At 42.7% G+C, this 16,743-nt stretch overlaps 1 protein-coding gene across 2 annotated transcripts in view; it reads right to left on the minus strand.

The window, feature by feature from the left end:
• Positions 1–16,743, minus strand: part of SMARCC1 (SWI/SNF related, matrix associated, actin dependent regulator of chromatin subfamily c member 1) — a 216,417-nt gene that overhangs the window by 13,819 nt on the left and 185,855 nt on the right. For both annotated transcript variants that reach the window (XM_053600509.1, XM_053600510.1), the window contains exon 26: positions 7,749–8,010. In XM_053600509.1, the coding sequence (XP_053456484.1) occupies positions 7,749–8,010 (262 nt within the window). The remainder of the gene's footprint in view (positions 1–7,748; positions 8,011–16,743) is intronic.

A 16,743-nucleotide genomic window follows, 5' to 3' on the forward strand; every position in this document is an offset into this window, starting at 1 on the left:
AGAATCAAGTGACTACTTTCTGATGACAGAACTAGCAAAGGGAATCAAAATCAGACCCAAGTCTTCTAACTCTAAATTCAATTTCCTTTCTACCACACTACTTCATGCTCAAATAAAACAATTCACATGACAGGACGTAATAGAACAGCTAATGTTAAAATCAAAGGTGTATCTTATTCCAGATACTGTTTTCTTCTTAACTACATCACAGTTGTGAGACTGCCCTTCTTCCTGTAATAGTTAATTTTCAATTTAATAAACATACGTTTTAGGACCTTATAGTACATTGGATGGTGGCTCAAACAGATATGTACATGTCTTACACATCAAAACCTGTGAATGTAACCGTATTTGAAAAATGGGTCTTTACAGCGCAAAAGTTCTTGAAATAAGATCATTCTAGATATAAATCCAATAAAATATTAACTCACTCAATCTCCATAACAACACTATGAACTAGGCATTACATCCCCGCAGAGGAAAGGGAAACATTGTTGACTAACTTGCTGAACATCACAAAGCATGGAAATGGGGGAGGCTCCTATCTGACATAGGTATTATGATCCCAGAGACTGGTCCAGTTTTTGTGACAATACTACACCCTTGTCAATCAACATCTGTAGGGAGGGGTCTAACCCTCTTCTAGCAGGTCCTCAGAGAAAATGTGATGCAAACCCTGCTGCCATCAAACTTGTGGATCAGTTATTTGCCCCTTGCCCAGCTCCAGAGAAAAATGATTTTTCTGAATCAGCTTTTTAGAGTTTTGTGTTCCAGCAGAGAAATGAACTACTCCAAGAAATAATCTGGCAAAGAGGAATATCACTGGATTGACTGACACAGGCCCATAAGGTAACACCCATTACACACCAGGATAAGCCTGAAGGCTCTTGATCTCAGGCCTGGCAGTATTGTTTCTAAAGCTCAGTGACAGCGGCCCATTTACCTATTTCCCTACATCTTTATGACAAGCAGCTGGGCTAGGGCAGCTTTAAGGATTCTAAGGTTGTAAGCACAACTAAAAAACAAAACAAAAATCTTTCCTTTTGTTTACTATAAATTGTGAAGCCTTCTGAAAAACAAAGTTTCTCTATCCTATGGTCACAAACAGGGTCATAAAGCCACAAAGAAATGGGTGTTCAAGGTAAGATGGGACAATGACTCCTTGGGAGGGGTGACAGCAAAAAGGAAGCCTAGAGAGAAAGTAATTTACTTCCGCTTCTTGGACCTTGCAAAAATAAACATCTCTCAGGAAAGCAAGGAGTATACTAAGAATGAATGATGTGCCTGTGTCACACAGAGGGTACTGCTGTCACACACATTCTATACCACTCACAACACTGGCGTACCTAGGGCACCATCTTCATCACAATGAAGAACAGACACAGGAGGAGATGACGGCTAAATAAGGGTCTACTACCATTTGCTAGACAATGGGATAGTTATCTCTTGAAATCCTCCATGCTGAAAAAATGATAGTAAGGTTATGATTTTAAGATAAGAAAATAAACCTCCAGAGAAATGATATAATTTAGCCCAAGCACAAGGAACAAGAAACTAAGTTGAGATTCAAACTCAGGTCTATCTGATCATTCTCTTTTTCATTAATCCACCCTACCATAAGGAGTACCTTTCCCCTTGGAAAAGGATTTATAAGGATCAGATTTGAAACAGAGTAGAATTTAACAGTACTTGAGAGAAGAAAAAAACCAATTTCTTATTTTTATTATTTTCTTTCTTTTGCTGTTTTTGGCCGGGACTGGGTTTGAACTGGCCACCTCCAGCATATGGGGCCGGTGTCCTACTCCTTTGAGCCACAGGCGCCGCCCCCCCCAAAAACCAATTTCTTATAAAATAAGAAACACCCTTGTGGTTTTTGTGGTGTTGGATATAGATCTCAGTGCTTCTAAATGAATGACAATGTCTAAAAGCATTTCTACAATATTAAGAAATCTTGGACTGGGTACAGTGGCTCACACCTGTAACCCTTTGGGAGGCTGAGACGGGAGAATTGCTTGAGGCCAGGAGTCGTGAGACTAGCTTGGGCAACACAGCAAGATCCCACCTCTTAACAAATAAAAGATTACAGCTCAGCGCCTGTGGCTCAAGCAGCTAAGGCGCCAGCCACATACACCTGAGCTGGCAGGTTCAAATCCAGCATGGGCCTGCCAAACAATGATGGCTGCAACAACAACAAAAAAAATAGCCAGTGTTGTGGCAGGCGCCTATAGTCCCAGCTACTTGGGAAGCAGAGGCAGGAGAATCACTTGAGTCCAGGAGTTGGAGGTTGCTGTGAGCTGTGATGTCACAGCACTCTACCCAGGGTGGACAGCTTGAGGCTCTCAAGCTGTCTCAAAAAAAAAAAATTAAGGCAGTGCCTGAGGCTTAGTGGGTAGGGCGCCAGCCCCATATACCAAGGGTGTTGGGTTTAAACCCAGCCCTGGCCAAATTGCAAAAATAAATAAATAAATAAATAAATAAATAAATAAAAAATAGATGGGCGTTGTGGCAAGTGCCTGTAGTCTCAGCTACTTGGGAGGCTGAGGCAAGAGAATCAGCTAAACCTAGGAGTTGGAGGTTGCTGTGAGCTGTGTGATGTCACGGCACTCTGCCAAGAGTGACAGAATGAGACTCTGCCTCTTTAAAAAATAAAAAATTGGCTGGATGTGGCGACACATGACTGTAGTTCTAGTTACTCAGGAGACAGAGGCAAGAGGATCACATTAGCCCAGGAGACAGAGTGAGACACTAGCCAAAAAAAAAAAAAAAAAAAAAAAAAAAAAAAATGCATGGAACAGGCCATACCAAACAAAATAAATGGTATGCGCCTATGTCTTTTTTAATTTAAAAAAAAAAAATTGAGGTATTTCCTTGCACAGCAGAATGGTAGAGGGGGAAGGTGAAGAGAGGAGAGATGTGGCTTCAAAACAGCAGTATCAAGCACAGAATGGTGGGAGTCTGACCTACATACAAGTTTGTTGTTTTTTTTTTTTTTTTTTTTTTCCAAACAGCAGGCATCTGAAGCCTGAAAAATGGAAAGGTTTGCTAAAATTAGGTTTAACTAGTAGAAAAAATTCCTTAACACTCTCAGGTTTATTAGATTTTCTACTAAAGCATTATACCTATGATGTCTAATAGAATATTAGTGAAAAAATTTATTTTTACTCTTTGGGATGCGAGAGGAAGTGGCAACAGAAAATCAATCTGTGAATTTCAAGTCTTGAGCACATCTCACCAATCCATTTCTAACTGTCCACAATACATCCTCTGGCTGAGTCCCCAGGAGAACGGAAATAACATAATCAGGGCCAAGTGAGGGGAAGCCTAGAATCCTCACAGAGACTGCTCCTTCCCCGCAGCAGCTTCCTGGGGGTGCCTGTGACAGACTCTCTTTGTTGAGGACTGGGCCCTTACTGTTCTCTTTGTGAGGGTAACCTGCTACTCCGGAAAGTGGCATAGCAGCCTTGTTATCACATGATGCAAGTAAAACCAAAGGCACCGAGATAATAAAAACTTGGCTGATGTGATGGTCTTCTTTCAGTGTAGGGTTGATTATAGGGGTGGGTTAGGAAGTGATGACTGATTTTAATCCTTTCCCACGGGATAGGGTTGTAAGTAGATCTTACCAAGGGACTTAAAAAGCCAAGTGTAGCTAGGCAAGGTAGCAAAGGCCTATAGTCCCAGTAACTTGGGAGGTAGGAGCGGGAGAATTGTTTTATCCCAGGAGTTTGAGGTTGTCACGTGTATAATCATTCCTGTGAATAGCTGCTGCGCTCTCGGCAGAGAGACATAAAGAGATTCTTCCCCTTACAAACTCACTTAAGAAGAGCCCATTTATGTGAGAAAGTAAAAAGAGAAAAACAACCTATTTTTCTTCTAAAGGCTATTTTTGTGAACTCTACTTTGCTGGTGCAACTTCACTAGAATAGCTCTGAGACTATTGTAAATCTTCTCAGTCCTCTGTCATAGGAGGTAGCATTGTGGCACTGGCCACACATTGGAATCAGATGAGGCTCAGGGTGAATCCTGGCTCCACCATACAACACAGCTATGTATCCATCTCAAGCACTAGTTCTTCAACTGTGACATGTTCAAAACAAACATGGGTAAAGAGCGCAGCATATGAACACTACCACCAGAATGTAACTTGGGGAAGAAAGCAGGCTCATCTCTACCCAGTTTTTACAAACTAAAGGCTGTAGCTCCTTCCTTAAGACATTCTATGTGAATACTTAATGTGGATATGACATTTTCACATTGTCAGGAATCATATTGTCAACTAGCCACGGTAAACATCTCCCAAAACATTTATCCCAATATTTTAGTAATTATATTTTTAAATAATTACTGTTTGTAAAAAATTACTTTGTGAGCTGTACTCTCTTAAGCATTTGTATCTCTCTCTTTGTTTTTTTTTTTTTGAGTCTCACTATGTCACCCTGGGTAGAGTGCCCTGGCGTCACAGCTCACAGCAACCTCCAACTCTTGGGCTTAAGTGATTCTCTTCCCTCAGCCTCCCAAGTAGCTGGGACTATAGGCGCCCACCATTGTTGTTTAGCAGGTCCAGGCTAGGTTCGAACCCACCACCCTTGGTGTATGTGGCTGGCGCCGTAACCACTGCTATGGGTGCTGAGCCTATTTGTATCTTTTAAAAGCTTAATAAAGAAGAAAAGTAGATCCCAAACAGAGGATTAAGACCCACTCTAGGATGGGTGTGATGGCTCATGCCTGTAATCCCAGCACTTACGGAGAATGAAGTGGGAGAATTGCTTGACCCAACAGGCCAAGGCTGCAGTGAACCTATGACTGTTACCATTTTATTCCATGCTGGGTGACAGACTGAGACCCTGCCTCTTAAAAAAAACAAAAGTAGTACATTTTAGGTTTTACTGATGTGAGTAGTTAAGTTTGAAAGAACTATGATTTGGGTGGGGCCTGTAGCTCAATGCGTAGAGAACCAGCCACATACACCTGGTGAGTTTGAATCCGGCCTGGGCCAGTCAAAAACAACAACTGCAACAAAAACAAAAATAGCCGGGCACTGTGGCAAGTGCTGGTGGTCCCAGCTACTTGGGAGGCTGAGGCAAGAGAATCGCTTGAGCCCAGGAGTTTGAGGTTGCTGTGAGCTGTGTTATCAAGGCACTCTACTGAGGGTGACATAGTAAAGACTCTGTCTCAAAAAACCAACCAACCAACCAAACAAAAAAAACTATGATTTGACCTTTCAAAGTAGTTAAAATGTAATAAATTAAGCCAGGTGCGGTGGGTCACACCTATAATTCTAAGACTTTTTGGAGGATCCCTTGAGTTTGAGACCAGCCTGAGAAAGAACGAGATCCTGTATCTACTAAAATTAGAAAAATTAACTGGGTGTCACGGAAGGCGCCTGTAGTCAAACAGCTACCTGGCCTGAGGCAGAAGTATCACCTGAACCCAGGAGTTTGAGGTTGCTGTGAACTATGATGCCACGGCACTCCAGCCTAGGCAACAGAAACCCTCTGGGGGCGGGGGGGATAGGTGATAAATTGGTAGCTAACATAAAAAGGATCCCACTACAAAGCTACAGATGAGCTAATATGTGCTCATCTGAAAAGAATAATGTCCACAAGAGTTTGAAACATATATGCCAAAATATATAACTTCACAATATTAAAGACATACACACAAAACAGACAAAACTGCTCTTTGGTCAACCTTTGGACTGAGGGGTAGCAACTCATTATTCTGATAACTAATAAAGGGAAAAGATGAACCATTTATCCAGCCTTTCTTTTAAGAACTGATTTTCAGAGTAACCGATTTAAGAAAGTTTAAAAAAAAAGAAAAAAAAAAAAAAGAAATTTTTTTTTTTTTTTTTTTTTTTAAGAGACAGAGTCTCACTTTGTCACCCTCGGTAGAGTGTGGTGTCGTCACAGCTCACAGCAACCTCCAGTTCTTGGGCATAGGTGATTCTCTTGCCTCAGCCTACCAAGTAGCTGGGACTACAGGCACCAGCCACAATACCTGGCTATTATTTGTTGCAGTTTGGTTGGGTTCAAACTTGCCACCCTCGGTATATGGGGCTGGTGCCCTACTCACTGAGCCACAGGTGAGAAAGAAAGTCTTTTTAAAGAAAGAATTATTGCTAATAAAAGCACAAGGAATAATAAACTTAGAAATCTCATTATTTGGACAGGCATGGTGGCTCACGTCTGTAATCCTAGCATTCTGGGGAGGCCAAGCTTGACTTTGAGCTCAGGATTTTGAGACCAGCCTGAGCAAGAGTAAGACCCTGTCTCTAAAAAATAGCCAGGTGTTTTGACAGGCACCTACAGTCTCGGCTACCTGGGAGGCTGAGAGCTATGATGCCATAGTATTCTCCCAAGGGCAACAAAATGAGATTAATCTCATTATCTTGCAATGCTTGATGAAATAACTTATGTAGGGAGCAATTCTCAAGGACAGCTAAAGCCATTAGGTGAAGTGTGATAGGGACCATTGTAATGGATGAATCAGACCGGCAATACTAAAAAAAAAAAAAGCAGACTGGCAACACTAGGATGATGACCGATCTTTTTTTTCTTTTTTTTTGAGACAGAGTCTCACTATGTCACCCTTGGTAGTGATATGGCGACTCACCTTAGCCTCCCGAGTAGCTGGGACTACAGGTGCCCGCCACAATGGCTACTTTTGTTGCAGCTGTCATTGTTGTTTAGCTGGCCCGGGCCAGATCAAACCAGCCACCCTCGGTCCAACTGGCTGGCATCGTAACCACTGTGCTATGGGTGCCAAGCCCATAAGGACCAATCTTAATGTTATAAAAAGAAAATAACTGACATTTTATTTATTTATTTTTGGAGAGACAAAGTTTCACTTTATCACCCTCGGTATAGTGCCATGGCATCACACTGTTTACAGCAACCTCCAACTTCTGGGCTTAGGTGATTCTCCTGTCTCAGCCTCCTGAGTAGCTGGGACTACAGGTGCCCACCACAACGCCCAGCTATTTTTTTGTTGCAGTTCGGCCAGGGCTGGGTTTGAACCCGCCACCCTCAGTATATGGGGCCGGTGCTCTACTCACTGAGCCACAGGCGCTACCCACAACTAACATTTTAAATAGAATGCTGGCCTTTACAGGTGAACTCTAACCTGATAAAATGTCCAGAGCAATCCTCTGGTTTATGGAAAATGTGTGGGAGAGAGAGAAGAGGGGAGAAGGACATGTGACACGATGCCACACATTTTTAGTGTACAATGAGGCATGGCCACAGTGCAGAATACCCTAGTATCTTCAACTAAATGGCATTAAAAAAAGAAAGATGGGCACAGTGCCTGTAGCTCAGGAGCTAGGGCAGTGGCCACATACACTGGGGCTGGTGGTTTCCAACCTGGTCTGGGCCTACCAAACAAGAATGACAATTACAACCAAAAAAAAAAAAAAAAAGTGACAGGCGTTGTGGTGTGTGTCTGAAGTCCCAGCTATTTGGGAGGCTGAGGCAAGAGAATTGCTTAAGTCCAGGAGTCGGAGGTTGGTGTGAGATGTGATGCCACGTTACTCTACCCAGGGCGACGTCTTGAGGCTCTGTCTCAAAAAAAAAAAAAAAAAAAAACCACGAAACAAAAAAGACCATATCTTACTTGAGAACAATGCCTAGATGAAAATGGAAAAATTCTGAACAGTCCTCATCATCACCTATGTGGTTGGCCCCTCTGATACTCTGGGCTATGGGGACAACCACAAGCTTCTTCCATGAGCAGGGCTTTCCTCTTACCTGGCTGGGGTGGATGAGGTGGTGGCATCTGGTGGTGCATTAGAGGGTAGGGAGGGGGCTGCTGATGAGGCATCATACTGGGGTGCCCTGCTGCTCCAAGTGGGGCTAGACCTGGTCCTCCTGAGTGCTGGTGTGACTGTTGAGGATTCTGGCCATGCTGCTGCTGTTCCATTTGCTGTCGGGCTCGTAATTCAGCATACTTTAGCTGTTCCATGTGGAAGTTCTGGCGTTCAGTAAGCAACTGCTGCCTCTGTTGTTCAAGCTATAAGAAAAGGGGAAGAGACCAATTTGAGTAAAGGGAGACCCCGTCTCCTCAAAAAAATTAAAAAATGACCAGGTATTGTGGCAGATGCCTGTAGCCCCAGTTACTTGGGAGGCTGAGGCAAGAGGACTGCTTGAACCCAGGAGTCTAAGGTTAGGCTCAGGCTATGGCACTCTAGCCTGGGGCAACAAAGTGAGAACCTGTCTCAAGAAAAAAAATGTGGGGGAAGAGAAATGATACCAGGAAAAGTTCTCAGGATTAGATGACACAAATAACAACTACCAGATGCCTAAATTCATATAACTTCACAGATACATAGCATCTCACCTCCTGCACCAGTGACAATGAAAATGAGGTATTACTTTTTAACTGGTATATTTTCTTTTTTTGCAGTTTTTGGTGGGGGCCAGGTTTGAATCCACCACCTCAGGTATATGGGGCCGGTACCCTACTCCTTTGAGCCACCCTTAACTGGTTTATTTTCATCTGGACACCTGTTATCGTGGTCAAGGTCTTCCCCATGTTAAGTCTAAGATCTTCCTTTCCTTATAACCTTCACCATTTGGTGCTTTTTCTTTCTGGGTCCATTCAGGATACGTCTAATCCTCTCTGTTTGACAAGCCTTCAGATATTTAAAAATACTTTATAGACTGAGTCTTAGCCAGGAAAAGTGAATCTCTCCTGTCCTCTTAATAGTTCCTCACATGCTGCGGCGCCTGTGGCTCAGTGAGTAGGGTGCTGGCCCCATATACTGAGGGTGGCAGGTTTGAACCCAGCACCAGCCAAACTGCAACAAAAAAATAGCCTGGTGTTGTGGCAGGCGCCTGTAAGTCCCAGCTACTAGGGAGGCTGAGGCAAAAGAATTGCCTAAACCCAACAGCTGGACGTTGCTATGAGCTGTGAAGCCTCTACCAATAGTGAAAAAGTTAAGACTCTGTCTCTAAAAAAAAAAAAAAAAAAAAGTAACATTTTTTTTTTCAAGTCCACTCAACCTTCCCAAGTGCTCTCTTCTAGAAGTGATCCCTTTGGTTAGCAACTATTTTAGAACATAACACCAGAGTTAAATACTCTGGGTAAGTTGACGTGGCCTTAGCTGTAAAGATATGCATTTCTCAATGTGGAACTTTGGCAGTGCCACTGCAAATCGTAGCTTTCAAGTGCCCAAAATTACACTGGGTGATACATTCACAGAATATTTTAGTTCTCTTAAAAAAATCTGCATGAATCTTGCTTTGAAGAATATAAGCATTTCAAAATTCAAGATAATCTTTCTGTGACTCAAATTAGAACAACTTATAAATAAGTTATTTTATGCACAGGAAACTCAAAACCATATGCCTGATAATAGTTTAGAGGATGGAGACCACTCTAAATTAATTTAATTCAGGGCTGACAAAGAAAATCAACCTGAATGTAAAGAAAAATAAAAATTTATATTCCTGGGCGGCGCCTGTGGCTTAGTCAGTAAGGCGCCAGCCCCATATACCGAGGGTGGCGGGTTCAAACCCAGCCCCGGCCGAACTGCAACCAAAAAATAGCTGGGCGTTGTGGTGGGTGCCTGTAGTCCCAGCTACTCAGGAGGCTGAGGCAAGAGAATTGCTTAAACCCAGGAGTTGGAGGTTGCTGTGAGCTGTGTGAGGCCACGGTACTCTACCGAGGGCCATAAAGTGAGACTCTGTCTCTACAAAAAAAAAAAAAATTTATATTCCTGAAAGTAGTACAAAGATCATAAGCATTAAAAGGATTCATATGCCTATGTCTTTTTTTTTTTTATTACAAGTCTTTTATTAAGCATCAGTAAAAAGTGATAGTGCCTATGTCTTTTTAATAATGTCCCTATCCCATCATTGTCACAGCAGAATCTGGGTCACTGGGAATCATTTTCTAGTGCTATACTGTTCAATACAGCAGTCACATGCCACATACAGATACTTAGTACTTGAAGTATGGCTGATATAAAATGGAATGGGTTAACAGTATAAAACACATGCTAAATTTTGAAGACAATAAAAATAATTTTTCATACTGAATTCGTATAAACTAGATTTTCAATATTTTATTTATACTAGTTATTTTTTTCAGAGATAGGTGCAATAATTTTTTTTAGGTACAGTAATTGTTCATGGTAGCCTCTAACTCCTGGCCTCAGGCACTTCTCCAGCCTCAGTGTCCCAAGTAACTAGGACTATAGGCTTGTGCCACCACATCTGGCTAATTTTTATTTTTTGCAGAGATAGGTTGGGCTCAAATCTCTGGACTTAAGAGATCCTCTTTCCTCAGTCTCTCAAACTCCTAGGAATATAGGCATGAGTCACTGTGCCTGACTATTTAAAAATAATTCAATATGTGGTAGGTGAAGTGGGTCACACCTGTAATCCCAACACTCAGGGAGGCCAAAGCCGGTGAATGGCCTGAGCCCAAGAGTTCCAGACCAGCCTATGCAAAAGTGAGACCCTGTCTCTACTAAAAACAGAGAAACTAGACGGGCGTTGTGGTGGGTGCCTAAAGTTCCAGCTGCTTGGGAGGCTGAGGCAAGGGGATTATTTGAGCCAAGAATTTGAGGTTGCTGTGAGCTATTATGCAATAGTACTCTATCCAGGGCACAGGGTAAGACTGTCCAAAAAAAAAAGAGGTAGCTCACACCAGTAATCCCAGCAATCTTAGAGGCAGAGGCAGATAGATTGTTTGAGCTCAGTAGTTCAAGACCAGTCCAAGCAGGAGCAGGACCCCATCTCTCTCTCTTTTTTTTTTTTTTTTTTGTAGAGACAGAGTCTCACTTTATGGCCCTCGGTAGAGTGCCGTGGCATCACACAGCTCACAGCAACCTCCAACTCCTGGGCTTAAGCGATTCTCTTGCCTCGGCCTCCCAAGCAGCTGGGACTACAGGCGCCTGCCACAATGCCCGGCTATTTTTTGTTGCAGTTGTAGTTGTCATTATTGTTTGGCAGCCCCAGGCTGGGTTCAAACCTGCCAGCCTCTGTGTATGTGGCTGGCGCCCTAGCCGCTGAGCTATAGGAGCCGAGCCTCATTCATTTATTTATTTATTTTTGAGACAGAATCTCACTTTGTCACCCTTGGTAGAGTGCCTGGGTGTCACAGCTCACAGCAACATCAAACTCCTGGGCTCAAGTGATTCTCTTGCTTCAGCCTCCTGAGTAGCTGGGACTATAGGCACTGGCCACAGAGCCTGGCTATTTTTAGAGGCGGGGTCTCGCTGTAGTGCAGGCTGGTCTTGAACTGGTGAATTCAGGCCTCAGCCTCCCAGAGTGCTAGGATTACAGGTGAGAGCCACTGATCTTGGCCCCACTATTAAGTCATTTTAATAGGTTAGGGAAATGTAACAAACATATTAGCCTTTGGAACCATCCAGTTTTGTGGATAAGTATTATACAACCAGTATAGCAAAAAACTGGATGGAATAAACATGTGCATTAACCTAAGAATCTGGGCTTTTAGCAGCTTCCTGGGACTGAAAAAGGAACATCACTAGTCATCAGAAGTAGCAATTATGGAATTCTCATGAACAGACGGGAGGGGTAAAAGATAGGCCAGGGACAGGGAGGGTAAAAGATAGGAGTAGGTAAGGAGGAGAAAAAATGAAAAGAATAAACATTAAAGCTATGTCCTGGACTTTGGTTAGCCCTCTATTTAAGGAGAAGGAAATCTGAAACGAACTATTTTATGAGAGGTTGAAGGTTGCCAGGATGGAGTGAGATAGGGCTCTACCACGGTCCTAATAGGCTAGTACGGGCTCTTTGTCTTTCTAAGGAGAGTCATCAAAGCCTGGTCTGGTCTAACTTATTTGTATGATGAAGAGGAATGTAAATAGCAAGAGAATCATGTAGCTGAAGACCAGTTCTGTAGGAACAATGATCATACGGATAATGTTTAAGAAAGAGGCAGAATGATTTAAAAAAAAAAGGGGGGGGGATGTAACAAAAAAGAAAAAAAGGGGGGGTGTAAAGAGTCTGTCTACAGATTTGATTTTGCTTTCTTCTAACCATTCTTTCTAGGAAATTTAGGACACTATGATAATTTCTTGAGGTTAGATGTAAGAGGTGGTTGTCTATTACCTATGTTCTTGTTGAGTCACTATTGATCCGAACAGCTTGGCTGAAGTCCTGCAGTTATGTAAGAAACAATGAAATTTAGGTCAAGATCTACTTTAAAAGGAGCTAAACTGCTACTGGAGGGAGATTTTTAAGAAAACCAAACCAGCTTTTCTTTGGTGGCTAACCTTAATATCAAGGTACTAACCTCGGAAAGAAAAAGAAGACTCTACTGTTAAGAGGAAGGGGGTGGGGGTGGGGGGCAGGTAGAAAGAAAACTTTGCCCAAATTTCCCTGTTTACAACCTGAAGTAACCTCAATTATCCTACTCATTTTCTGAGCTTTATCTGTCATTGTAAAACAAAAAAGGTAATTAAAACAAAGTAATTTTAAAAAGGGTAAGTGATTAAACACACATACACATACCTGAAAGACAACCCAACTTAAACCTGTGTGCAATGAATAGGTCGTCTGAAGTCAATGCCCAATAACAGACTAGCAGTTGGCTCTAGGAGGCCACTTCTGCTCTGCAGAAGATGCAGCAGAGCTTGGAGCCATGTCCTGGCCTCATCGCACAAGAAAATGTCTCTCTTGTTCTGGACACCTTTTTTTTTTTTTTTGAGACAGAGCCTCAAGCTGTCGCCCTGGGTAGAGTGCTGTGGCATCACAGAGCAACCTCCAACTCCTGGGCTTAAGCGATTCTCTTGCCTCAGCCTCCCAAATAGCTGGGACTACAGGTGCCCGCCACAATGCCCGGCTATTTTTTGATGTAGTTGTCATTGTTGTTTGGCAGACCCGGGCTGAATTCAAACCCGCCAGTTCTGGTATAGGGACTGGTGCCTTAGCCGCTTGAGCCTGGACACCTTATTTTTATTGCATCCAGCTGAAGACTGAATGCATTTTTGTGGCAATCAGAAAGAATGTAAATTAGGAATTTCTGAGGGAAATCTGGCAGTACTGGGCGTATTTTAAATGCACTTACCTAATGACCCAGTAATTAGTCATTTGGAAATCTGCTATAGATGTATAAGGGTGTAAAAACTCCCATGAAAGCATTTTTGATTTTCATTTATGTCAGTTACACCATGTGGGGGAAAAAAGTATGCTGTTACACCAATATTATAATTATTATTATGATCCCAAGTACAAAAAAAAGACTTTCGTGTTATACACAAACATGTCAATATACACACTGAAAATGTGGAAAACAACAAAGTATTAACAGTGATTATCCCTAGGAATAAAACTGAGGGTAGGAGAGACTTCTTAATTTATTCATTTATTTGGATTTTTTAAAAAATCATACATATTTATTTAGTATATATATATTTTTTTGTAGAGACAGAGTCTCACTGTACCACCCTTGGGTAGAGTGCCGTGGCGTCACACGGCTCACAGCAACCTCTAACTCTTGGGCTTACGTGATTCTCTTGCCTCAGCCTCCTGAGCAGCTGGGACCACAGGCGCCCGCCACAACGCCTGGCTATTTTTTTTTTGGTTGCAGTTTGGCAGGGGCTGGGTTTGAACCCGCCACCCTCGGCATATGGGGCTGGCGCCCTACTCACTGAGCCACAGGCACTGCCTTTATTTAGTATTTTTGTAATTAAAAAAACAAAATACTAAAAACTGCCTGAGTTATGTGCTACACACATCTTGATTTTATCCTCTCTCATCTCTATTTTCTAAAACTATGGAGAAGTCCCCAAAGTTAAAATGAACAGTATAAATTACTGGGCTTTTAGTAGAGAGCTGCCTGGAAATTAAAGTGTTAATGAACCTTTTAACTTTCTTCCATGAGTCTAATCTGGCTCTAGGAAACCCAGTTTTCCATACAAGGCTACCCATAGCCCTGCTTTGAAGACACATGCTGCCCTGGCCTGCCCCCAACTCCAACTGCATTCAAACTTTGCCTTCCTCTCCCTCTTCACTCCTTCACTGCGTATGTATAAAGTGGCTGTATCCAAGCGGAACCTAACACAACAGAGCACTTTTTAACACCAAGACACCAAACCCAGACACAGCTGCAAGTGCAGCTGAAGTTCTCACAAAGCTCTTCTCCCAATTTCTATTTGCATAAAGAAGGAAGGGGGTGGAAAAAAGTAAAAGATGGGGAAGGCCACAAGCATCCATCTACAGTGCCAAGGAATAAAGTATCAGCTAAAATTCAAAGCCTCAGAGCTGAAGTAAATAATCACACCTTTCTTTTCAACATCTAGTATCAGTGACGACACATTCACTGAAGAAAAACCAAATCTAAAACAGACATATCCATTCCTTTTTATACCTGAGGAAAAAGAAAACGGGCCAGGTACAGTAGCTCACACCTGTAATCCCAACATTTTGGAAGGCTGAGGAAGGAGGATCGCTTGAGCTCAGGAGTTTGAGGTTGCAGTAAGCTATGATGATGCCATTACATGCCAACCTGAGTGACAGAGGGAAATCCTGTCTCAAAAAATATAAAATAAAAAACCCAAAAAGAACACAACTGCATCTTGCTGCTTTCATGTGTGCTTCATGGGTAGCAAAAAGGGAGCCTAAACCATTACTGTGACTGGTCATTTTATCTTTGTTGCAATGTCCTTTGGGGCCATGCTTTGTAACTAAACCTGTTACTGGGTATGGTGTTCTTAACCTCAAATAAAAGTGTCTATAACAAAATGGTGCATACTGAGGAAGAGATTAAATTGTACAACAGGCAGCATTACTACAAATACACAGAAAACAAACTTAAATGCTATCTCCCTAGGACAGTATATAATTCATTCATTTTGGCTTTTTATTCTTTACTTTGCCTTAAAATACAACACATCTGTTTAAACCAGCGGTTCTCAACCTGTGGGTTATGACCCACAAGTACTATATTAAAGGGTTGTGGTACTAGGAAGGCTGAGAACCACTGGTAAACCTACATCCTGTTTGTAAGGATATCCTATTATCTTCACCTTCACTATTTATAAGCCACCACTATGTTTTACATGGGTTACCCTAACAGCCTCCTTACCAGTCTCCCTGACTCTGACTTTGTTGCCTTATAATTTACAATACAGCAGACAGACTGACCCCAGCTAACCTGTAAGGAAGATAATGCCAGTCCTCAATCAAGGCCTGAAAATTATTCCACATTTCCATCAGATGGCTTAAAGCAGTGGTTTACAGACCCACAGGAACTGTATTAAAGGGTCGCAGCATTAGGAAGGTTGAGAACCACTGCTCTAAGATCTGTCCTAACTCCCATGACTCATTTATGCTCCAACCTACCCCACCTACTCTCTAGTCCTAAACTTGTTGGTCATACTCTTGTCTCAGGGACTGGCTATTTCTAGCACTTGGAAGTGCTTGATCATCAATTATCAGTTACTTAATAATGTCTACTGTGATGGCACCACTCAAAACTGAAATCACAGGTGGCGCCTGTGGCTTGAAGGATTAGGGCGCTGGCCCCATATGCCAAGGGTGGCGGGATCGAACCTGGCCCCAGCCAAACTGCAACAACCAAAAGAAAAATAAAATAAAGTTAAAAAAAAAAAAAAAAAAAACTGAAATCACTCCCCTGACCCAGTCCATAGATACATGTATGTAACCACAAAACAATGGTTAAAGCTCCACATCTCCAGAATATTTCAGGCAATAACTTCTGGAATGTTGCCCAGTGTGAACTTTCTACCCTGGCTAGCAGGCCCCTCTGCAGTTTTATTTATTTTTTTTTTGTAGAGACAGAGTCTCACTTTATGGCCCTCTGTAGAGTGCTGTGGCCTCACACAGCTCACAGCAACCTCCAACTCCTGGGCTTAAGTGATTCTCTTGCCTCAGCCTCCCGAGCAGCTGGGACCGCAGGCACCCGCCACAACGCCCGGCTATTTTTTGGTTGCAGTTTGGCCAGGGCCGGGTTTGAACCCGCCACCCTCGGTATATGGGGCCGGCGCCTTACCGACTGAGCCACAGGCGCCGCCCCCCTCTGCAGTTTTAAAAGGCACGGGGCTATTTCTTCTAGGCTTTCCTGTAGATACTGGGAAAGTATGTGGAAGAAGTGTAAGGAGGACCCCAAGGCCTCAAGGCCTGTCCTGAGGCCCAACAGGATGGAAGGTTGGTCTTTCTCTGGCTCTCTGGTGTGTCTGGACATTAAGAAAAGAACAGAACTCTTCTTGCTTTTCCTTTGATCTCAGTATGGCATACCTCACCACCTCCTAAGCTACACTTATGCCATACCGGGAACTGCTTTAAAAAAGGCCCTTACCCAAACTTGGTGCTACTGACACTTTCCATTTTTGGTGGCAACCCATGTGCTTGCAGATACTCTCAATACATCTCTGCTATTAACTCTACTCGGTTCTTTGTGCAACCTTTCCACCTTTTGACATCTAACATTAACGCAACTTCCTTAATTCAATCATAATTTCTAATTATTTAAATTCTATCAAGGCAGAGAAAAAAAATTTTTTTTGAGAGTCTATGTTGCCCTGGGTAGAGTGCTGTAGCGTCACAGCTCACAGCAACCTCAAACTCTTTTGGGCTTAAGCGATTCTCTTGCCTCAGCCTCCCAAGTAGCTAGGACTACAGATGCCTGCCATAATGTCTGGCTGTTTTTTTTTTTTTGTAGAGACAGAGTTTCACTTTACGGCCCTAGGTAGAGTGCTGTGGCATCACACAGCTCACAGCAACCTCCAACTCTTGGGCTTAAGCAATT

Source organism: Nycticebus coucang, chromosome 8 (assembly GCF_027406575.1).
Source record: "Nycticebus coucang isolate mNycCou1 chromosome 8, mNycCou1.pri, whole genome shotgun sequence".
NCBI lineage: Eukaryota > Metazoa > Chordata > Mammalia > Primates > Lorisidae > Nycticebus > Nycticebus coucang.